Genomic DNA, 25,000 nt, shown 5'->3' on the forward strand with positions numbered 1-25,000 from the left:
AAGTTAGAGGAGGCAGTGTGAGTACCCCTGTCTTAAAACCTAACATTCTCTCTCTCTCTCTCTCTCTCTCTCTCTCTCTCTCTACCTCGCAGTTCTCCCCGGAAAATCCCTCAGGACAGGTGCACAGATACTCGTCAGGGGCTGTGTTCTCGCAGGTGCCGCCGTTCACACAGGGATAGCGGCCGCAGTAGTTGAGGTCTGGAGAGCGACAAGAGGCGGGCATTAGCTGGGGCGTTGGCGAGTGTCGGGGACGTTAGGGGGACTTAACACAGGACGAGAAGATTGACCGATGTTGAGATGAATGGGGTAATAGAAGTAAATATGAGCTTGTGGGTATCACGAGAAGGAAGATAAGGTGATATGATGGATGGATGGGAGACAGGGATAGGAAAGACATTCATTAAGGGAATTAGGACACTAAATAAAGATGCGTGTTATTAATCTTGAGGATGAATAAAAGTGGGGAAAAAAGCTGAAAAAGAAGAAAGACAAAGAGAAAAGCAATGATGTGATGTGAAAATTCTTAGTGAGGTAGATAGGGAAGACATTAAGGGAAACAAGGCACTAAATAAGAACGGGTGTTATTAATACTGAGGACGTATAAAAAAAAAAAAGAAGACAAAAGAAGAAGCATTGATGTGGTGTGAAGATTTTGAGTGAAGGAGAAAGAAGGAGAGATAAGGCAAATAGAAAGAAACAATCTAAACCATCTTGAAACGTGCTGGGAAAGTCAGAATAGGAGTAAAAAAATGAGAAGGAAGTGGGAATTGAAAATGGAAAAGGGACGTGACGTGAGTCGGTGAAGTAGCGGAAGTAATGGAGGTGAAGGAAGGCAGGGGAGGCGCGGAAATGTTGAGGCGAGGAGAGGAAAATGGCGGAGTGTTAGGGAGGCAGGGAAAACAACAGGTGAGGATAGAAATAGAGGAAAAAAAATAGAGAAACCGTGACATGAAAGGAGTGGGATTATTAGTGACCATATGAAGCGATCAATAGTGAGCCAAAATGAAATTAAATAAAATGAAAACGTAGAAACTGTAGCAAAAGTATTATGTGATTATATAAAAAATGACAATAAATACCAAATATGAAAAAAAAGAATTACATGTTAAAGTATTATAAATGAAAGAAGCTGACAAAAATATTAGAAATGAGCACATATGTAACATGTAATGAATAATTAATACTAAAAGAAATAACAGTAGCAGCAATTTGTACAACTATCTATAAAGGTTAATGAAGTACACACATACTCTCTCTCTCTCTCTCTCTCTCTCTCTCTCTCTCTCTCTCTCTCTCTCCTTATCCCATTATCCTCGCTGCCCTAGTTTTTGCAATACTTCCCTTCCCTACTTCCCTCCCTCCCTCCCTTCCTCCATTCTTTCACTCTCCTGCCATCATGTCCTCCCTTCCTTCCATTGTGTCGCGTCCCCTCACACTCCTCCATATTTCCTCTTCCTCTCCCTCTCCCTCTCTCTCTCCCTCTCCCTCTCTCTCTCCCCTCGGTGTAAATCATTTCATTACACTCCCCACCACAAAGTTTGCCGCCGATACGATTATTGGCGTTATCTGCAGAAGCGATTAATTTGAATTTCATGAGTTAGTTTTCTGGAGGAGAAGCAGTCAGGAGCCGCGGCCCCAGGGTCACCTCTTGCCGCTACCCCTGCCCTGCCTCCTTCACCCTTTCCGGCGGTTCCTTATACCTTTCTTCCTACTTCTTATTCATTTGTTTTCTTTCTCTCTTTCTGCTCTGTCTCCTTTCTTTTCTTTTCTTTCTTATTTATACTCTTCCTTCCTTTCTGTTCTGCTTCCTCCTCCCTCCCTTATCTCTTTCTTCCTATTTCTTATTCATTTGTACTTTTCCTCTCTTTCTGTTCTGTCTCCTCCCTTTTCTCCTATTCCTTCCCTGTACTCTTCCTTCTTTTCTGCTCTGCCTCCTCTTCCTCCTCCTCCTCTCTATCCTGCAGTTCCTAATCTCTTTCATCCTATTCCTTATGTATTTGTGTTCTTCCTCCCTTTCTGCTCTATCTCCTCCTTTTCCTCCTATTTCTTCTTTGTGCTCTTCCTCCCTTTCTGTCCTGCCTCCTCCTTCCTTTCCGGCCGTTCCTTATTCATTCCCTTTTTCTTCCTTCTCTTCCCGTACAAGGATCTTTTTCACTCCCTTTTCTCCTTCATCCTCCTTCACTAGTCGTTCCCTTTCTTGTCTTTTCATAAATCTTCTTCCTATTTCTTCTGTATTTTCCTTAACTCTTCCTTGCCACTTTTGTATTTTCTTTGTTAATATTTATTTATTCCTTATGTTTATTCTCTTCCACCTGATAATATCTTTTAACTTCTCTTCTTCCCTTAACTGTTCCTACTCCTCACCTCCTCTTCCTCCTCCTTTGCTTCCTTTACCTGGACTAAATCACAGCAAACTCGCCAACTTAGCCTCGAAAAAGAAACCAATTACCCTCCTTAATTCTCTTTTAATTTCTTATCTTTCTTTTTTTTCCCCACCAGTAAATTATTTCCTCTTCACACGAAAAGCAAAAACACTTATCACAATGAGTATCAGAGGAGGAAGAGGAGGAGGAGGAGGAAGAGGAAGAGAAGGAGGAGGAGGAGGAAGAAGAGGAAGAGAAGGAGGAGGAGAAGGAGGAGCGGTTATTTCCTTCATTACCTAAACCTTTCCTCGTTTTCCTTCCTTTAATGATATGGAAATCAAAACATTGAGTCCATTTCTGTTAAGTGTTAGTTGCCTCCCATCCTCCCCTGTGCGTGCTGTGCCGAGTGCCCTAAGTGAATTGAGAGAGAGAGAGAGAGAGAGAGAGAGAGAGAGAGAGAGAGAGAGAGAGAGAGAGAGAGAGAGAGAGAGAGAGAGAGAGAGAGAGATCTAGGCCTTCTTTTCAACTGTATTAAAACTCGATTAGTAAGTCATATTGATTGCACGGCCTCTCTATACCCTTCCTCCTCCTCCTCCTCCTCCTCCTCCTCCTCCTCCTCCTCCTCAGCTGGCAGTAATCCCTCTTCGACAAACCCAAATCCTACATCAAAGACTCCTTCAATGACAAACGATCGTAAAGGGAGTCCTCGCGGTGGTGAGGGGGAGCGGGGTGAGGTGGGGCCGGGTGAGGGGGAGCGGAGGAACTGAAATTGGTCGCCATATGCAGGAGGAAGGAGCTGCGGGGTTGCCTCTTTAAAATAATCTCATTAATTAAGGTCATCCATGTGGGGTTGGAGTGACTGGGGAAAAGGAGGAGGAGGAGGAGGAGGAGGAGGAGGAGGAGGAGGAGGAGGAGGAGGAGGAGGAGGAGGAGGAGGAGGAGGAGGAGGAGAAGGAGGAGGAGGAGGAAGTGTAAAGGAAGGGAGGAATGACTGAAACAAAGGAAAGAAATAATGAAATAAGTGAGAAAGGACGGAAAGAGGGAATGAAGAAAAGAAAGAAAAGAAGGAAGGAAGGAAGGAAGGAAAGAAGGAAGGAGAGAATGAAAAAAAAGAACAGAATAAAGAGACTAGGAAGAATATGGGGTAGAATTTTTTTTTATTTTGAAGGCAGGAGAGAAAAACAAAAACAGAAAGAAAATGACGAAATAAAGAGGACAAAATAATGGCAGAAACAACACTCTCTTTGATATGAAGGAAGGAAATAACATGAGGAACGAGCGCCGATGGAAAACGTTCAAAGAGTGACAGAAAATGGATAAAATTAAAAACAAAGAACTTTAAGCAAGGACAAGGAAAAACTACAGGAGAGAGAGAGAGAGAGAGAGAGAGAGAGAGAGAGAGAGAGAGAGAGAGAGGAAGGAGGTAGAAAGGGAGAGGGTCTTGACGTTACTGGGTCTCTAGGGCAGGGTCTTGACGTTACTGGGTCTCTAGGGCACATTCTCCTTCCTCTCTCTGTCCCTCTCCCTCTCTCCCTCTCTCTCTCTCTCTCTCTCTCTCTCTCTCTCTCTCTCTCTCTCTCTCCTCCGTTCATCCGTCCCTTCCCTCTCGAATATGGAGGAAGAACAGGTGCTGCGATGGAGGGGCCGAGTTGGAGGAAAGAGAGGAGCTGGAGGTAATGAAGAGGTGCCGTAAAGGGAGAGAGGGGCGGAGGAAAGGGAGGGAGGGAGGGAGGGAGGGAGGGAGGCTAACCCTTTAACTTGGAATAATTCACTTGTCCTGTTATGTGAGAGGAGACTTAGGACGAGAAAGGCGTATCTCTCTCTCTCTCTCTCTCTCTCTCTCTCTCTCTCTGGTATATAAAATCGAGTTACACAATCAAGAAGTAATAGAATTTTTTTCTTAACTTAAGTATGAGAACATATTCGTACTCGTGTTTCAATCTCTCTCTCTCTCTCTCTCTCTCTCTCTCTCTCTCTCTCTCTCTCTCTCTCTCTCTCTCTCTCTCTCTTAATGTGCGTTTAGTAAGTCAATGAACTGAGTAAAAAAAAAGACAAACTTCAGCCATTTTGAATTATCCCGCATAAGATTAAGGAAGTGAATAATAAGGAGAGCTACAATGATTACAACCAAATGACAGCAATAACAGCACTAATAGCGAAGGCATTTACTGAGCGCCGCCAAATCACCATCATCAAGAAAACAGCGATCGTGTTAATTGGAAGGAAAACGTCTCATAAGAGTAATGAGCAACAGTACAATAATTACACACTGCGGAGGAGCCGTGGAGGAGAGAGGAAGGTATTCAGGGGAAGTGGTGAGAATGTCAGGAGTTAATGTACACACGAGGAGCTGACTGGGGAGGGGGGGTTATGTGTGGCAGGGGGGGTAATGAGTGCATGGGAAATGGTGCAAATGAAGGAGGCGGCGTTGTGGGAGCTGGTGGTGTGAACGTGATGACGAAGGTGAGTCTGCTGTCACATGAGAAGATGCCGGAGAGTGGGAGTGTGCTGACTGGGAGAAGGAGGAGTGAGTGCGGGAGGGTGTGGGAGGATGCTGTGCTGTGTGGGAGGTGTCGTGTGGCAAGCGACCTTGTCTGAGGCAGCGGCCCGGCATGACAAGCGAGTGAACTTATGAGTGGCGGTGTGTCCTGTCATTTCAGAGTAGAGCATTGGTGAGCATCCCTTGAGCCGCGGCAAGACAACAAGCAACAAAAACAACACTGTGACTGATGACCAGGGAGAACAGCAGCCGTGCCAGTAACAACATCAGCAGCAACAACAACAACAACATGATCACAGAGGGGTGGCAGGGGACAACGCGTTAATATAATTCATATTTAGTGGCAAGAATGGGGGAGGAGGGGAGGGCAGGCCTGCTGTCACCTCCCAGGGGGCTGAGTCTCCCCTTCCCCTCGACACAACAGGTGTTAAGGAGGGCGCGGGGCGGACAGAAGCAGGGAGGAGGGAGGAGGCGAGGAGGGGAGTGACAGGCCGGAGCAAGAAAAGAATATAGGACGAGGTCTGTTTCCTCCTTATTTCCTCATTCTTAAAAAGAGAAACATGGTGACAACTGTGACTATAATTACGTATATTGGTCTTTTTTCAGGGGAAGTGGTGGGCGTTCACATTAAACATCAGAGACACAAACGCTTTACTTACGCTGTGTTTGTCCTCAAAACTCTAACTTTTCATGATCTAAAGAGAACTGGAGGGGAACGAAAACGGAAAGAAATATAATGAATGAATGAAAGAAAAAAATATATAAATAAAGACAAAACAGACGCGTAAAAAAGAAGCAAATATGAGGTCCATGGACGGAAGGAATAAGGTGGACGTAGAGAATAAAAGAGAAGAAAAGAAAACAGAAAGATATGATAAGAATGCGGACGGAAGTGGAGGAGGGTGGAGGAGTTGAATAAGAGGTTTGGTGAGTCTAGGAGGGGAAGGGGAGAGAGAGAGAGAGTGGAAGCAAAGGTGGAGTGAGGAAAAATATGACCCATGCCGGAGAACGGGGAGAAGGGGGAAGCGGGAGAGAGAAGAGGGGGAGGGAGGAGGAGAGAGAGGTGGGAGGGAGGGGGGCAGACAGGTGGCTACACACGTCTCTATAAATATCCATCTTTTTCCTCACGTTCCTCAAATATCGCGCTGATGATATTTCTCTCGCGTCTTATTAGAGAAAATACTCGCAGGCGGAAGGTCGACAAGGGCGTGTAGCAGAGACAAGGCGATATAAAAGGCAGCCATGGAAGGAGGGGAGGGAGTCACATGAGGGTGGCATGAAGTAAGCGTAACTTTTCACCGTCCGAAGCTCCACGGTCGCCATTATTCCACTTCCCTCCACTTCAGGTAAACATGAGAACAGTACCGTGTAGAGAAGAGGGAAGGCTGTTGTGATGGAGGCGGCGGTAGGGAAACGGGGCGTGAGGTGAGCCAACACACACACACACACACACACACGCCACCATCAGTCATCCCGCGCATGGCATGAAGGGCGTCGACTGTCACTGCGTGGTCTGGGTGTGGGTCTGGGCGGCGGCGTCCTCAGCATCAGCAGTGAGTCGTATCTATCACGCTAATACAATATCGCCTCAAATCAGACGGTACGACACCTCGCCGCTGACATGCACGAGCTCTGTCTGCCTCAAATGGCCCAGAAAAGAGGCCGTGAGCGGGACGAGGACCCCCTGAACACCCTTAGGCGACGCGGCTGTAAGGGTGAAATGAAAGGAAGGGTTGTCGGGTTCCGCCTCTCAACCCCCGCACATTCACCGCCGATAAGGCCCGACGCGTAGGTCTTCATCACGGCACAATGGAGACGCGAGCACTGTGGGGGTGGTGGTGGTGGCGGGAGGTCCACACGTGTCTAAGGCCACCACCACCCACCGCCTCAGCCCACCGCCCCAGCCCACTGCCAGTCCACAGCCCACTCAACCCTAAAGTCTGACAGTGCTATTCCACGCCCACCATGTGCCCATACAATGTTTCGCGTCTATCCTACATTTGTAATTCAGTAGTCCATCCCTCGGTAACCCACAGCCCCTTACAACACACAAAGACCTCACAAATCACTACAAACATAATCCCTCAAGACACACACACCACACATCCTTGACACGACATCATATATCCTACGACACATCCCGTATCCTACCCCATCCTCCACTAGCCGCCGTGCACTCTTACCTTGGTCACAAAGGATGCCGCCCCAGTTGAGGTGACACACGCACGTCCAGGGTTGGCCGTCACAGTAGCCGTGTTTACAGCCGGGGTAGTGGCGGCACTGGTCACATAGATCCCCAGTCCAGCCAAGCCGACACCTGAGGAGAGAGAGACGAAGGGATGTTATTGGCCTGGGAGAGGGTGCGGAAAGAGGGCAAAGTGTGCAAAATGTTAAGTTAAAAAGTTTTAAAAAGAAAGGAAGGGCAGGAGTAATAAAACGTGAAGATATATGAGGGAGAAAAGGAAGGAAAAGGTACTTGCCTGTGACAAAATAAAGTTGAGAACACCATATTTTACAAGAAATCAATCCAAAACTGACAAAGAGTTCAGGGGTCACCAGGAATGCGTAGCGGGACAGATCTAAGTAAAACACATCAAGATTTATCACCTCGTCAAAAACACGAAGGATAGAAATATGATCTGAAGACAGACGCCAACAAAAATATGCAGGCGAAGGAGGAAAAATATAGATATGAAAACAACACTCACATTCACCTCGTCTTATTTTACATTTTCTTTACAACTTCTCATGTGTCAGTCGTTTTTCCGTCTACCGCAACATCTCAATCCACTTGTTCCCTTCCTCTCCCCTGCCCTCCCTTCCTTCCCCTCCTCCCCTCCCTTCCACAACACAGGACTACACAACAAGACACGCATCTCGCCTTGTTTCATCGCCTCACATGGACTTACATCAAATTATGACTTTCTTTTTATAGGTCTGCATATCTGATCTCCATTCTCCCGCTCTCCCTCCCTTCCCTTCTACACGAGGAAACAGGATTATCTCCCTTGTTTCTCTGTATCACGTGGACGTCGTGTATCAATCTGCAAGGTGCGGCCCTCAGGCAGAGAGGCGGCGGCCGGGAACCCACGCCGCGCTCCCGCCTCACAGATACTCATAATTCATCTCAACAAAGTACCATAAAAAGAGAAGACGCAAGCACGCCGCGATAGAAACGGAGAATTATGTGATTTTAATGTGCGGCGGCGGGAGAGCAAGCGGATGGAGAGGGTGGGAGGGCAGGGAGGGCTGGCCTGGGTGTCTGGAGTGGATGGGCGAGCAAATGGCCTCGGGTGGCTGCAAATGGCTTGTGATGCCCCACTGGACTCCCTCAATGGACGAGCGTGATGAAGGACGCCACTTGAAGGCCGCGTGGGGGGTCCAGGACGCTGACGGACCCCCGCGCGCCTCTCTCCAAAGTTTTGTCTGGAAAAAATTTCATCCAGGGGGTCCTTCTCTCCTCCTCCTCCTTTGAACCCCGGCACTCTGATGGGAGGATGCTGGAGTGCTGGGCAGGAGGTGGGTGGAGTGGTGTCTTCTCTGTACCGCCCCTCACCGCCAACCAGGAGCCTACGCTGATGGTGTGTGTGTGTGTGTGTGTGTGTGTGTGTGTGTGTGTGTGTGTGTGTGTGTGTGTGTGTGTGTGTGTGTGTGTGTGTGTGCACACACACACACACACACACACACACACACACACACACACACACACACACACACACACACACACACACACACACACACACACACACACATTGAGCTTCACACAGGCCAGTCCGCTACAGGGTTCAGCCTCGGGTCAGGTGGTGTTCCTAGCTCACCTACCCGCCGCCAGCCAGGTGCTCAGGGTCGCCGGGACAGGTGGATGGCGGTGCCCTCGCACTTTAATTTCCGCGTCCCAAGGCTTCCAGTCTGGCGGCTTCTTCCAGACTGGCCGGGGCTAAGCCGGTGGGCGGCAGGCTAAGTCCCCGTGATGCACGGGGAGGAACAGAAGGGGCGCGAGGCAGGGGACCATGTTGTCACCTGCCGACCCGTGAAGGGCTCAGCGCCTATTGAGGGGCTGAGCCGGATGGGGCACAGCCCTTTACCCCCTCCCCTGGTGATCCTGCCACCATCCACGCTGCCGTCATGCAGCCAGACACACAGCTGCTCTGCCTCCACAGCCTTCGTCACTGCACTTCATCACGATACAAACTGGTATCAAAATTGTCCTAAAATGAACTGGTTTGACATCCTTACTCCTTCCATCCTAACTCACCCCCATGCCACACCCCAGCAAGGTGGAGGCAGAGAGGCGATGGAGGAAGGCGGGGAGCCATCACCCTCATCTGTTGCCGCGAAAAATGTTGTAATCTTCACAAAACACCTGGAGTCTGGTAGTCGTCTGGGCTGTAATATAGACCTCGGCCTCAGCAACACGCAGGTGGACGGAGCGATAAGCTGGGAAGTGCCGCGGTGGACGCGCCCCGCACGCCGCCTGCTGGGCCGCTTCGCTCAAACCTAAATACAAATCTCCTCTCTAGCTGAGGCGGACGATGATCTGTCTGATACACCACCGCGGGTCCTCTGCCCTGCCGCCCTACTTACTCTCCTCAGCCTGTTACGCCCCGTCCTACTGGTTCATCCCTGCCAAGCCTTGCCCCACAGCCGTCCTGCACCCTCACACAGCACTGGGTGGAGAGTGCCGCGGGGTCAGAATGCTCGGACAAGTACGGCAGGAGGTGGCGCGGCGCGGCAGGGGGCGCACGCGTCGTTGTGAGGGTGTCTGAATCTTTATAGCGGTCTGGCAGAGGTATCAGGGGCGGCCTATTGCTGCTATCACTGCCCAGTCCACCAGTCTCTCTTTTACGGCTTTTATCGTCAGCGTGCAAAATGGCCTCCCGCAGCCCTCGCTCGCCACTCGCTCCTCGCCCCTCCGATGCCTATCTCCATTCACTGGCTTGGAAATCACTGTTGCTGCTGCTGCTGCTGCTGCTGTTGCTGCGTCTCCCTCAGGCAAAAACGACGAGATCAACATTAAATTGTAGTGATAAAGATACTAGCATGAACAGTTACAACAAACCATCCGCCTGGGGTGAGTGGAGAGAGAGAGAGAGAGAGAGAGAGAGAGAGAGAGAGAGAGAGAGAGAGAGAGAGAGAGAGAGAGAGAGAGAGAGAGAGAGAGAGAGAGAGAGAGAGAGAGAGAGAGAGAGAGAGAGAGAATCGAGGAGAATCAGCCAAAAACCAGTGATTCCCGTGCGTTCACTCTCGTAATATTGACTTTCGATCATATGAGCAAGACAAGTGTTTAGTCGCATGATTACTGCCTCCCCTCGCCTCCCAGCATACCGAACCACCACCACACACCAGCTCCTAACACCACACCCAGCCACGCCGCACCTCCTCCATGCACCAGCACCACCGTCACCACCATCTACATCTAGCTCTGTGTATCGTCAATCTGTTAGCCACATCACGCAGGGAGAACATGGCGCCTTTTATAACACTACGGCAGGTTTCTATGATCAGACGCACATACTGACAGGATAGATAACATGAAGGTCAGACTCTCAGCTGACTTGACACTTTCTGGGACTCAATCTCAGTGCAACTTTGTGTCACGTTGGCGGATGTGTTACTATCAAGCGGATGTGTCATGCACGCTCACTATGACACATCACCTTTTGTCTCCATAGGCCGCCATATTCTGCTTTCCCCGTGGCCTTGTCTACATGCCCTTTGAAGTGATGTGATGCTCCTCCATGCACGTAAATATTGTCTATAAGTGCAGGTAAGCCACAGCCATGGGTTAGTGGTGGTGATTATATTGGGGAATAACTTCACGTGACTCTCTAATCAGTGACGTGACCTTCCAAAGACACTATGGCAACACTACACAACGCTATCTCCCCCGCTAAACACATAATACCACTGTCAATCACACCATGCCACACCTCCTCCAGCACCACACACCACACCACTACCACACCACAGTCAAACACGCCACATGCCACAGCCTCTTGATCCCCACATTACAGCTACATCACACCACTACCAACACCACATTCCACCACCGTCAACCACATCAAACTATAACGCTTCCAGCACCACACCGCACTACCACTACCACTACAGTTAACCACACCACACTCCACTGCCTCTAGACCACACCACATCATTATCACACCAGTCAACACCACACTTCACCACTGTCAACCACACCACACGGCACATACCACACCACTGTCAAACACACCACACTCCACCGCCTCTAGATCCACACAATACACGACCATCACACCACTGTCAACACCACACTACACCTCCTCCAGCACCACACCACAAAATCACCACCACAGCCTCAACCTCACACACCACACCACTATACCCCACAATACTACAACATCCCACAGCCCCACCACACCACATCACCATCTCCTATAGCCACATTCCACCACCGCACGCCCCGTCCCCGCCACTCCCTCATCCTCCCATGTCTTCCCTTCTAAACTCACCGAGGACACACATCGCCGCCTTGACTCAGCTCACCACGGGACAAAAAAAAAAAAAAATGATGAAGGAGTCACTTAAAAGAGATGAAGGAGAAGAGAGAGAAGGAGGGAAGGAGGGAGAGATGGAGGAGGGAACGAGGGAGGGAGGGATATCACTAACTTACACAGAGAGAGAGAGAGAGAGAGAGAGAGAGAGAGAGAGAGAGAGAGAGAGAGAGAGAGAGAGAGAGAGAGAGAGAGAGAGAGAGAGAGAGAGAGAGAGAGAGAGAGAGAGAGAGAGAGAGAGAGAGAGAGAGAGAGAGAGAGAGAGAGAGAGAGAGAGAGAGAGAGAGAGAGAGAGAGAGAGAGAGAGAGAGAGAGAGAGAGAGAGAGAGAGAGAGAGAGAGAGAGAGAGAGAGAGAGAGAGAGAGAGAGAGAGAGAGAGAGAGAGAGAGAGAGAGAGAGAGAGAGAGAGAGAGAGAGAGAGAGAGAGAGAGAGAGAGAGAGAGAGAGAGAGAGAGAGAGAGAGAGAGAGAGAGAGAGAGAGAGAGAGAGAGAGAGAGAGAGAGAGAGAGAGAGAGAGAGAGAGAGAGAGAGAGAGAGAGAGAGATGGGAAGACACACACACACACACACACACACACACACACACACACACACACACACACACACACACACACACACACACACACACACACACACACACACACACACACACAGACACACACACACACACACACACACACACACACACACACACACACAGAGGAGGAACGAGAGAGGGAGGAGAGATATCACTAACTTACACAGGCGTGCAAGAGAGGAGGAAAGTGAGGCGAAGGAAGATGTGAGAGAGAGATTACATTATGAGAGAGAGAGAGAGAGAGAGAGAGAGAGAGAGAGAGAGAGAGAGAGAGAGAGAGAGAGAGAGAGAGAGAGAGAGAGAGAGAGAGAGAGAGAGAGAGAGAGAGAGAGAGAGAGAGAGAGAGAGAGAGAATGGGGGATGATAAGAATGTATGAAACGCGAGAGGGAAAACAAGTAGAAGGAGGAGGAGGAGGAGGAGGAGGAGGAGGAGGAATTAACCAGACGCCCCACAAGAACAGATCATAGTGAATTAATGCAGCAAAATCCAGCATGTAATTTGCATGTTATAAGACTAGACTGTGCCTGCCGCGCCACCTGGGTACCGTGAACAATCCCTCCCCCTTTCTCTCTGGGGAGGAAGATGATGGGAAGGGTAAAGCAAGGTGTGAATCAGGTGAATAATAACAGAGTGAGTCAGGGAGGAGTGTGACAGAACAAGGAAACTCAAACTAACCTAACCTAACCTATGAATATTTGTAAAGTGAGCAATGTCTACTTAACCCCTTCATTACTGGAACTCATTTTTGCTTTGAATTTTAGGTGTAAATAGCCGATTTTATTGACATTAAGAAGGCTCTATGGAAGTTAAAAGATTAATGGTAAGAGTCTTCACTATTTTAATCCCTACATAAGTATTGGAAGCTGTATAAAATTATCAAATATTAAACAGAATGAATATGGAAGCGCGTCTTGGTACTGAGGAGGTTAAATGCGACTTGCCTGCCTCACTTATAAAGGTGTCGGGGTGTAGTGAAGCCGTCGGGTCTCTGCAGCGCGCCTAATGCTTCACGCCAGTTGGGTCAGCAAGGAGGCGACTCTTAAAAGTTTCCCGCGCAGGCTTCCTTATCTCGCCCACACACACCACGCATCGGTGCAAAGCGCGTGGGAAACTATCACCATTTTACGTCCACTCACTCCGCTTCCTATTCAGTTTTTTCCTCGCCTTTCCAATCTTCCCACCTTTGCAGTCTTCCTCTTTTCCTTCCTCCTTTCTTTACAAAATTCAATTTATTATCTTCCCTTCGTCTAGTGGTATTGTTTGTCTTACTTGCGTGTGTTTTGTGTTAATCGGAATTACATGCCCTCGACAGCACTAAAGACAGACAGAGTGACAAACAGACAGACAGACAGGGGTACAGCAGGTAAGGGTTAGAAGCATAACAGCAATCTCAGGAGACTTACACAGAGATTAAGAGAAAGAGCCATGAGCCAGATAGTGCGATAGTGGGGACACGATCACGCCTTTCCCATGAGAAAACAGCTGTCGACTAGATCCCACTGTGTAACACTTGATAAGCTAATACACAGGCGCACCCCGGCACCCGCACGCTACTTTAACCTCTGCGTCGCTGGTTACAAGGGTCACCTGCGCGCACCTGGGCCTGCACACCGTGACACACACGTTCTCCGAACTCAAGATGGATTAGCGGCAAAGAAAAGGGAGAAGGCACCGAGTTGTGCCGGAAAAAACAATGTGAAAACAGGTTGTTCATATACGAGTATAATATATATATATATATATATATATATATATATATATATATATATATATATATATATATATATATATATATATATATATATATATATATATATATATATATATATATATATATATATATATATATATATATATATATATATATATATATATATATATATATATATATATATATATATATATATATATATATATATATATATCAACCGAACACATACATCGACGAATGGATAAAAAGTTCTACACAGCTGTTTATGGCAGGAGGAGGAGGAGGAGGAGGAGGAGGAGGAGGAGGAGGAGGAGGAGGAGGAGGAGGAGGAGGAGGAGGAGGAGGAGGAGGAGGAGGCGGCAGAAGCAGAAGCAGAGGAAGAGACAGAGGCGGAAGCGGAGGTATAGAGGCGAAGGTGAAGGAGGAGGAGGGGAGGGAAGGCGAAGGAGGACGAGAAGGAGATCTTGATAATAAGTGAAATGTCAATAGAGGAGAGAAGAAAAGGCAAGACGGACGTGGATACAGAGAACCGTCACGACACGGAGGAGGAGGAGGAGGAGGAGGAGGAGGAGGAGGAGGAGGATAAAGCACCACAAGGAGCAAGGATGGAGAGGAAGTGATGGAGGGGAATGCAAAGTCAAGGTGGAGTGATAGGAGAGTGGAGGAAGAGCTCTGATTGGAGGACTAAAAGGTGGAGATTTGGTTGAGGTGGTGGGAGGACACAGTGGGAAGAAAGGGAAGAGATGGGCGTAGGTGGGCGGGACGAGGCAGATGACAGGGTGGAGTAAAGGGTGGCAAGGCGAAGGTAGGGTAGGATGGGTAGAGAGGAGACTGAATGGAAGGGGAGTGGAAGGGAAGGACGGAGCCAAATGGAAAAGGAAACGATGGGCTGGGGAGGATGGGAGAAGAGCGGAGGGGCGGATCGGGGCGGGGATGGGCGGGATGGGGAAGAGAATGGAAAGAAGAAAAAAGAAAGTGACCAAGTGCGGGAAGTGTAGATGGAAGTCATGTCATGGAACGACCACCGGAGACCAAGGCTGCTGTATTACTGTTATTAGTCCACCGCCTCCCACGTCCCGCCCCGCTCAGGCACACCTAACCCCGCCCCGCCCGGCCCCGCCCCGCCTCGCCTCGCACACCTCTGCTATACCCCATGCAGTAATAATAAGGAAAAAGAAATAGAGCCTAAGATTTAACAGAACAAAACACTAGAGTCATGAAATCTGATCAGAGGACAAGATGAGTGTGAACCGACATTTATTTATTTATTTATTATTTTTTTTTCACGCAGGATACAACACGATAAGGCACCGCGTGTGATAACTGAAGACGCCATCATGTCTAGCTCGTTCTGCGTGCTGGCGTGACGGCGTGCCCTGAGGCGTGGTGGTGGCCAGGCGCTGAGTCACCGGCACGTCACCGCCGCTGAGGTGGGCGTGGCCGGGGCGCAGGGAAGGACTACATATTGTTCTCTGATTACAGGTAAGCGCGGGCGGCATCCTTACACTGTCACCCCTCCGCCCCGCCTGTCTACGGGGACAGCCGGGAGGAAGGGATACTGAAGGAGGCGGGAAGAGGAAGAAATCAGGATCTCTTCCTTCTTCAGGCCCTATGCACTCACCAAGATCCCTCCAGGGTACAGATGGACAAACTTGACATGAAGGCGAGGACTGCAGGAGTTAGGAGGTGAGCTGAGAGGAGGATAAGGCAAGAGACAGAGGCAGGGATGGGCAGATGAGCCAAGGAAGCACCGCCATCATCATCAATAGACCCCAATCTGACCTCATTCTTATCTATACACTCCTTTCTCTCTCTCTCTCTCTCTCTCTCTCTCACATTGTTCTGGCGCGAGCCCAGCCACACAGCCCGGGCAGCACGAGGCACAGGAGCGCTGGGAACACACGGAGGCGGAGGAGGAGAGAAGGGATGAGGCGGAGAGAGTCACATCAGACCCCACGTTCAGGTGAGGCCAGGTGAGGGCGGGCACTGAACACCTATTATTATCTAGTACCTGGTCATGTTTATGTGTGGATGGACACCTGGCCAGGGGCATCTTTTGGACCAGGCCCCGCTCCCTGTTCCCTGCTCCCTGCCATGCCTGCCTCTGCTTCCCTTTTCTTTCGATGATGTATTTCCTCTCTTTAATTACTATCTTTCTTTCTGCCTTTCTACTCACCTTTTATCCAGCTCTCTGCCTCGGTCTGGTTTGTCCGGTCCTTAGTAACCTCCAACCCCTCCTCCCCCCCTCCTCCTCCTCTTCCTCTACCACTTCTTCTTCCTACTCCTCCTCCTTCTCTACAGATAGATTCCTCCGAAGCACTCTTCCAGGACATCAGCCACGGCTCCACATTCCTCTCCTCCATCCCTCCTTCCTTACCTCTCATTTCCTTTCCCTCCCTTCCTCTCTCTCCTTTCCCCTTGCGGTAGCGGAAAGAGGCGTAAAACTCAGTAATTTGAGTTATTTAGACATCAATTTCTTTCTCCTCTTCTCAGGTCTCTTTTTTTTTTAAGACTTTTTTTTACTCCGTTCCCCCTCGAGGCCCGTGTCTCCTGAAGGCCTGGCGGTAATGGCGGCAGTGAAGCAACTGTGAGTGCCCTCCTCCGTCTTCCCGCGGTGTACCTTGCATGGACTTCTGTTACCATTACTGCTGGTGATGCTAACTGTATGTTCAACCTCTCCCTTCCTGCTGCTGCTGCTGCTGTGTGATGTTCTTGTGTGTGTGTGTGTGTGTGTGTGTGTGTGTGTGTGTGTGTGTTTCGTTATTGTTTTGTCATGAGGTGGAATTGAAAGCTTGACCTAAACGTGTTTTTGTTGCAAGACGGATGTTAGATTCCCTCTCTCTCTCTCTCTCTCTCTCTCTCTATTACTCTCTCTCTCTCTCTACTACTACTACTACTACACTATTACTATCACTACTACTATTACTACTACTACTACTACTACTACTACTATTACTACTGCTACTACTACGGTTGCTGCTACTGCTACTACTACTACTACTACTACTACTACTACTACTACTACTACTACTGCTACTACTACTACTACTACTACTACTACTTCTGCTTCTACTACTAATGTTACTACTACTACTACTACTACAACTACTACCACTGCTCCCCGGCGTTCCCAGACCACCTGCAGCCCTGCCAACACCTGCCCGCCGTGTCGCCGGTCCGCCACTAACTCCTGATTGCTCTGGGCAGCGCGGCCGTTCCCGGGACATAATCTTCCTTTTCTATCCTTTTTATCCTTTGCCGTAGCTTAAGGAAATCCCAATAAGTTGCTCGCTAATTGCTACCTCCTTGTCTTTCAATTAATGAGGGTGGTAATTAATGCACCCTGTACGTCAACTTGGCCGGGATGTATGTATGTTGCAGGCGGCCATGATTGCTGTTGCCGTGTTGGCGTGGCGGAGGTACGATAACCCACTGAAGCGTTCGGGAATTTCAGAAAGTATAAAGTGGTAAAGATATATATTCCTTCGTGAGGCCGTGCAACTATAAAGATCCTTATTACAAACTCGGCACTTTTTGGTCAGAATATAGGTGCACAAAAACCTCTCCATTTTGAGCGTTAATTAAAACACAAAGTGGTAGTTTACACAGACAGTTAAAAAGGCAAAACAATACAAGAATTAATGACTGTGAATCTTTTTCTTTTACATCCTCAATTCGATACGCAAATAAGGAAGGCAAGGATGACATCTAGGCACGCTGGGAGCCTCGGCCGTGCCCTGCGAGGTGGGAGGCGGCGTGGGGAAGGACGAGGCTCCTTCCTGGACTTCATCAATGGCAAGGAATCGACTATAATTACTATCCTACTCCCCTTTCCATTAGTTTGACCAATAATTATTCTCCACGTCTTATAAGCTTCTCACTAGCATTATATATAGAGGGAGGAGAGGAGGCGGGGCTGAATGGGACGGGGAAGCCAGGAGGGACGGGGTGGGGGATGAGGCGGGCGGGGCGGGTAGCGGGGCGGGTAGCGGGGCGGGTAGCGGGGCGAGAGAATGGCGGCGGTGGCTGAGCTCTTCCTTCGGCATTTCCTCGCACCCGTGGGAACCTGGCGAGCGTGACGTCAGGCCTCGACGCTGCACACCCGAACTGAATCTTTAAATCTCGCTCATGTCGCCGCCAAGACTAGAGGTGAGGCGAGGCTGGCGGAGAGGCGGAAGGAGGGAGAGGAAGTGAGAGATAAGAGAGGAAATAGAGAGAGGTGTGGAGTTAGAAGATGGAAATGTACTAAGATGTGAAGGATTTTGATAACATGGAAACTCATGAAAAGGAAAGAATGTGGAAAGAGAAGAAGAGAAGGAAGTAAAGATGAGAGAGAGGAGAGAGGGAGAGGGAGAATGGATGGAGGTCTGGATGTGGAGGAAGGAACAGGTTATGAGGAACTTCCATGTGATGAACAATTACAAACAAGAGCTGGAGGAAAAAGAGAAGAAGATGGCAACTGAAGAAGAAATGAAGAGAGCAATGGAAAGAAGAGGAAGCGAAGCAGGCTGTGACGACTGAAAGATAACAGAGAGAGAAGAAGGAAGATGAAGTGAGAGGAAGAGAGGAAGAAAAGAGCAGGTGATAGGAAAGCGGAGGCACGGCAGGTGATCAGCGTGTGAGGGGCATGGTGTGTGGGGCTCTGGGGCAGCGGCGGAGGCGGGTCGTGCTCAACTGCCCGCTGGATCGTCGTAAATTATCGCAGTGGAGCGGCGGACACAAACACGTCTCCTGTGTCTGAATTATCTACACCACTCGGACAAGGTGGCGGAGGGCGGCCAGAGGAACAACCACCTTCACCTCCACCTTCATGAACTTTGCTTTTAAACGATATATGTGGGATTGAAGTTTTTTTACGTTCTCTCCCTCCCCCTCTCTCTCTCTCTCTCTCTCTCACTTTTTCTCTCGGACGGAAAAATGGCGTTTGAAGGGAACGTCACGCGCACTCTCCTCTTCTTCCTCCTCTCGCTCATGTTGCCCCCGCGTCCCCCTCCGTCAGAAAGGTCCTGGGAGAGCCTGTGTACTCAGCTCCACTAATTCTTTATGGTCTTTTTTGTGCCATTTCTAATATTTTTACTATTTTGGAAGGTCATAATTCTCAAGAAGAGTTCACCTATGATTGGTGTGTGTGTGTGTGTGTGTGTGTGTGTGTGTGTGTGTGTGTGTGTGTGTGTGTGTGTGTGTGTGTGTGTGTGTGTGTGTGTGTGTTTATGTGTGCGTGTACTATGAACATGCGCCATCATAAAAGTGTTTTTCTTTTTCTGTCTCCCTCTCACCATTATCTCGTGACAACTTCAACATATCCTCTTAACCTCCTCCTCCTCCTCCTTCCTCTCCCTCTCTTTCTCCATCCATTCCCATCCCTCCTTCCTATCTCCCCTCTATCCGACTCTGCTCCTCCTCCTCCTCATGCTTCCCAACTCTTCCTCCCCCAGTTCACCATCCCCTCTCCCTCCCCTTACCGTCACTCCACGCGGCCACCCAGACCACAAAACCGCGTCCCTTTAACACAACGCTAAACGAACATTAACTTTAAGGCGTGTTATGCGTATAATGAGGAATGGTTATAGCGAAACAATAGAGCAGAGACGAAGAGCACAGTGTCTCGAGTCAAGATGCAAGCGGAGAAAAGGAGAAGGAGGAGGAGGAGGAGGAGGAGGAGGAGGAGGTTCACGGGTCACCCTCCATTACTTCCACTCATGCAGCAATTACAGCCAAACAAATCCTGTTTATTTACCACAACTCGCCCGCCTCCTACCTTCTTCCCTCCACTTACACTCCTACACTCTCCTCCTCCTCCTTCCTCTCCTCCTTCAGCCATTCAACCTTCCACTCCCTCCTACTTCACCTCTCCGTTCACAAATCTCTTCTTGTCTCCCTCGTTTGTAATCTCCTTCCTTCATCTTTCCCAGCTCCTTATTCCTTGTAACTTCTCTCTCCCTCCTACTCATGCCCTCAGACTCATTCCCTCCAGACCCAGGGCACTGCAGGGGATGTGTTCCTGGCCGGTGCTCTCAAGTGACGCCCCCAGCCATGCTCTCCGTCTCCCTTACCTCCCGTTCCAGTCCTTACTAACTCCATCAACCTTCCCATAAACGTCAGCCTCTCCTCAGTCCCCGACGCCTAATTTTAATCAACTGCCTTTTTCCCCACTGCGCCTCAAGCCTCAACGTTTTTCCCGCCACCGCCTCCTCACTCCTCGGTAACTTCTAATTCGTCCATAAATGTCCAACGTTTTTCAGTCAACGTTCTTCCCTTTCATTACGAGTACTCCCACCCTAACCTCCTCCCCCGGCTCTCCTCTCCCCGCTAGTTCGTCAGTCTGTACGTGAGGGAAGGACGTTTTGACAAGGCTGTTGGGGAAGATGGAAGAGAAAGGAGCGGGAGGTGTAAGGAGTGTAGGGGAGGACGAACAGTGTGGTGCTCAGGGATACATCATCAGGGGGAAGGGGGTTATAGGGGAGGTGTGTCGATGGTGGGGGTGTGTAAGCATGTAGGGGTTGAAAGGGGGTGCTAGTGAAAGGGAGGTTCCTTATTATACGTGGGGAAACCAGAGGACAAGGTAGGAAAAGTGGAGAAAGGGTAGAGGGAAGAGAGGCACTAAAGAGACATCAAATGAGTGAGTGAGGGGAAGAAAGGGAAGGAATGAGGGAAGGAATGAAAGAGGGAGGGAGGGAAGGAAGTAAGGAACGAAGGAAGGAAAGAGAAAGGGAAGGAAGGAAGGAAGGAAGGAATAAAAGAGGGAAGGAGGGAAGGAAGTAAGGAACGAAGGAAGGAGAGAGGGAGAGAAGGAAGGAAGGAAGGAAGGAAAGAGGGAAGGAGGGAAGGAAGTAAGGAACGAAGGAAGGAGGGAGAGAAGGAAGGAAAGGAGGGAAGGAGGTAAGGAAGGAAGGAAAAAAGGAAGGAGGGAGGGAGGGAAGGAAGGAAGGAAGGAAGAAAGGAAGGAGGGAGGAAGGAAGGAAGGAAGGGTTAGGTAGGTAGGTAGGTAGGTAGGTAGGTAGGTAGGGAGGGAGGGAGGGAGAGAGGGAGAGAGGGAGGGAGGGAGGGAGGGAGGGAGGGAGGGAGGGAGGGAGGGAGGGAGGGAGTAAGGGCCAAGTCAGTCCTCAATGTGCCATAAACACACATCTTCATTACCCATCCTCGTGTGTTCGATCACCACCACTGCGCAGCCGTCCTGGAAGCCCCCGCCACACCACACCACCACCACCACACACCACACCACACCATCACTACGTCCTCTGTCATCACTATATCACCACACCATCACACTATCCATCCCTGCTCACCACCACATCACCACACCACCATATCACAATTCTCTGTTATCACCACACCATCACACAGCACTTCTACCTCCTGTCATCACCACCACAACACCACTACTCCTTCATCATCACACCACGACATATACGAACAAAATTATTGCACCCCCACAAGATATATTAAACATTAACTCACACACGGAATGAATAATAAAAGAAATGGAAGAAGAGTGATAAAAAAAAACAAAAATATGAACCTGCAAAAAATAACTTGAAAATGGAAAAGAAAATAGATAAACAAACCGTAACGTAAAATCTCAAAATCTAGATAAAATAGGAGTAAAAGAGGAAGTGATGAGTACTTATAGAAAACGGGTAAAGGTTGGCAATGGGGTACTTACTCGCACTCTCCGGGCTTGGTGCAGGTGCCGTGTTCCGCGTGACACCCCTGCTTGCATATCGCTGTGGGCAGAGACGAGAACCAGTCAGTCAGGGAATCAGTGTTAAACAGGAACCAAAAAAAATCCATTACTACTTCTGCTGCTGCTACTACTTACACTTTTACTTGTATTACGACTACTACTACTACTACTACTACTACTACTGCTACTGCTACTACTGCTACTGCTATATTACTACTACTGTTACTACTACTATTAATAACAATATGAGGAAGAAGAAGGAAAAGAAAAGGATAATAAGAATAATAAGGACAAGAAAAACAACACCAGCGACAACAACAACAGCAACAACAATAACATCATCAACAATAATAACAACAACAACAAATAAAAAAAAATAATGATAATAATAATCATAATAATAATAATAACAATAATAATAATAATAATAATAATAATACAGAGCAGAGAGAGAGAGAGAGAGAGAGAGAGAGAGAGAGAGAGAGAGAGTATTCAGTTCTCTCTCTCTCTCTCTCTCTCTCAGCATTAAATCTTCCATAACTTCCAAATTTTACACCACCCTGCTTCTCCTTTCCACCACCACCACCACCACCACCACCACCACCACCACCACCACCACCTTGGAATTATTATATATGTCTCGTCATGAGCTCGTCCATCAAGGTTATAATTGGCATATATATAACGCCGCTATAATGAGCCTGAATATTAAGGCAAGCCAAGCCGTCTCCGTGAATCATGCCCGCCAGCCCGGAACGGAGATGAGAGAGGCAGGGAAGGGGTAAGGAAGGGGCAGGGAAGGGGATAGGAAGGGGGATGGAGGCTGCCAGGGTGTTAGTATGAGAGGTGATGGGTGGAGCAGGAGTTGGATTATACGTAGACGGCTGGGTTAGGTTAATTTACTGTATATTCTTCTGTTTTCTTTCACTCGTTCTGTTCTGTGTTGCTTGTAAGTCTAGTAAAAATGGTCTTGTGTGTGTGTGTGTGTGTGTGTGTGTGTGTGTGTGTGTGTGTGTGTGTGTGTGTGTGTGTGTGTGTGTGTGTGTGTGTGTGTGTTCATTGTTTCTGCACTTCTTTGCTCTTGTATGATGTGTGTTTGTTTGTGTGTCTGTGTGTGAGTCAATGGATTTGTTGATTTTAAGTGTTTTTTTTTATTTTAAGTACAATTTCTTAGTGGTTCGATTTGTTTGTGTAGTTTTGTGTATTGGTTCCTTGTTCTTATTTCATCAGATTTTTGTCTTAGATTTTCCCTCGTAAATCTCTCTCTCTCTCTCTCTCTCTCTCTCTCTCTCTCTCTCTCTCTCTCTCTCTCTCTCTCCCAACATGGCCTAGTCACATAAAGCAAATACATCACTTTTCCTTATCAAACCTTCTCTTCCTTCACGGCTATATAATTCCCCACCCTTCTCCTCCCCATCAATAAATACTCCCCCGGACGCTGACGGAGGCCTGAGGGAGGTAAGGAGGTAAGGAAGTAGGGGCAGGAGAGAGCAGCTGACCACACCTTTCACCAATAACTCAGGTGTGCCTCAGCCTCGGGTCACCCCACTCACCCTTACCCACAGTGCTCTATAATGAATAAACTCTCAATTAAATCCCTGTCCTCTTCAGTCACGAGGGTGTTGAGGAAGAGGAGGAAGAGGAGGAAGAGGAGGAGGTGGTGGTAGTGGTGGTGGTGGTGGTGATGTTAGGTCGTCGATATTACGTGGTTAATTATCCCGTGGCGTAAACAAATGACCTCACCTGGGTTTAATTAGCAGCGGGAAAAGGAGAGTGGAGGGGGGGGGGTCATCGGGATACCTGGCGGCCAATTAGAGAAACACCCCAATTGGCACAAGGGGGTAATTTAATTTGAAGGTCCAGGTAATGGTTATGCAAATATTTGAGGAAAAGTTTAATGGCGTACAACTCTTCGCTCGCCCTTGGAATGATGTACTGGGTCGTGGAGGAGGAGGAGGAGGAGGAGTGATGATACTGGCCAATACAGACTTATTCTCTCTCTCTCTCTCTCTCTCTCTCTCTCTCTCTCTCTCTCTTTCTCATTCTTCACATACATACAAATTTCTCTTCGCTATTATTTATCTGAATGCTTTTTCAAATTCCTTCCTTACTTATTTCCCTTCCCTCCACTCCTTTCCACTCCTCCATTACCTCCTGCGCCTGTTCCTCCATCATCCCCTCCTCTCCATCCTCTCCCCCTTCCCTTCCCTTCCCTTCCCTTCCCTTCCCGCTCCGCCTTCCTCTGCCCCTTCCCGGCTCTTCCGCACATGCTACTCAGAACTCTATTTAAATTCACTCAAGAGTAAATAACCCGTTGAATATAGAAGCTTAACTAGACGGGGCCAAGTCGTTCGCTTCGCCCCCACGCTGCTCCACGACGCACAAACGACCTGAAATACAGATATCGCCAGCTCGGACTTAAAACTTCATAAACAAGAACAAATTACTATCCATTAAACCCGCGCACCATCCACACTGAAATGGTCCACTTAAATTCTGCGAGTTACTTTTGCATAAATTTTCTCAAACGTGGACAGGATTTACGCTCGTGCATTACCATAGTTATAAGAGGAAGAAAATGGGTATCGTCGGCAGGGGGCACTACGCTATGCAAATGACAGCCAGCCACACATCAGGCTGTCGCTCGCCCAGGATTAATTTTCCCACCCAGCTATGACCCCTACTACCTCCTCTCTCTCTCTCTCTCTCTCTCTCTCTCTCTCTCTCTCTCCCTCCCTCCCTCGCTCTGTTAATAAATCTTCTCTTTCTCTTTCTTTTATTTCAATATTCTCAACTTTTTTTTCCTGTATTTCAGTCTCTTACACACACACACACACACACACACACACACACACACACACACACACACACACACACACACACACACACACACACACACACACACCATTATGCTGTTCCCATGATACTCCTGTTTATTTACATTCTTCATATTCGTTCTCTACTTTCTAACAGATTTCAGTGGCCGTCCCCTCCCGCCACTCCTGCAGGGCGTAACAAGCCCCAGCAGTACGAGTCAAGGCAGGAGGTTCACACGCTTATAAGGCTACAGGGAGTAGGTTCGTGGGCGCACAGGTAGTCGGGAATCAAGACGGTGTAGATTTTATGAATTCCATCAGTGAATCTTTTGTGGCGCGGCCTTGAATCGCCCGCCGAACCTGCCACCTGCTGCGGCCTGGGTCGCCTGAAGGCCCTAGGTACTTTTAGCACCTACTAAGGGTTCCGCTACACCCCGGGGACTCCTAGTGCTTGGGCGTGTCTCGGGGAAACGCAACGTGGGAGGAGGGCGGCGGGCAGGGCAGTAGGCAACCCGCTGGCGAGTCATTGTCTCCAGCAGGTGCACAGGGCGGCGGCACAGAGCGGCTCCTTCTCACCCTTAATGGAGTGAGAGATCACGATTATTTACCGCGTCAGCTGATCTATGATGGGAGTCACACTGATGGATCTCTCGCCCGGGCTATCTATTATATCGGAGGGCGGACAATGGGGAGGCTGCGGGGTGCGGTGAGCGGGGTGCGTGGCGTGCCTGCCTGGCCAAACGCACGCCACCACACAACACACACCTGAGCGCGCGGTGACGATGCAAAGGTCAGGGAAAGGTGTGTTGCATGAAC

The 25,000-nt window shown here is 48.9% G+C and overlaps 1 protein-coding gene across 4 annotated transcripts in view; it reads right to left on the reverse strand.

The window, feature by feature from the left end:
- LOC123506048 (protein jagged-1b-like) overlaps positions 1–25,000 on the reverse strand; it is a 214,433-nt gene that overhangs the window by 15,554 nt on the left and 173,879 nt on the right. For all 4 annotated transcript variants that reach the window (XM_045257889.1, XM_045257886.1, XM_045257887.1 and 1 more), the window contains 3 exons: positions 21,348–21,408; positions 7,047–7,180; positions 86–198 (listed from right to left, as the gene is read on the reverse strand). In XM_045257889.1, coding sequence (XP_045113824.1) covers positions 86–198; positions 7,047–7,180; positions 21,348–21,408 — 308 coding nt within the window. The remainder of the gene's footprint in view (positions 1–85; positions 199–7,046; positions 7,181–21,347; positions 21,409–25,000) is intronic.

Source organism: Portunus trituberculatus, chromosome 19 (genome assembly GCF_017591435.1).
Source record: "Portunus trituberculatus isolate SZX2019 chromosome 19, ASM1759143v1, whole genome shotgun sequence".
In the NCBI taxonomy this organism is placed as follows: Eukaryota; Metazoa; Arthropoda; class Malacostraca; order Decapoda; family Portunidae; genus Portunus; species Portunus trituberculatus.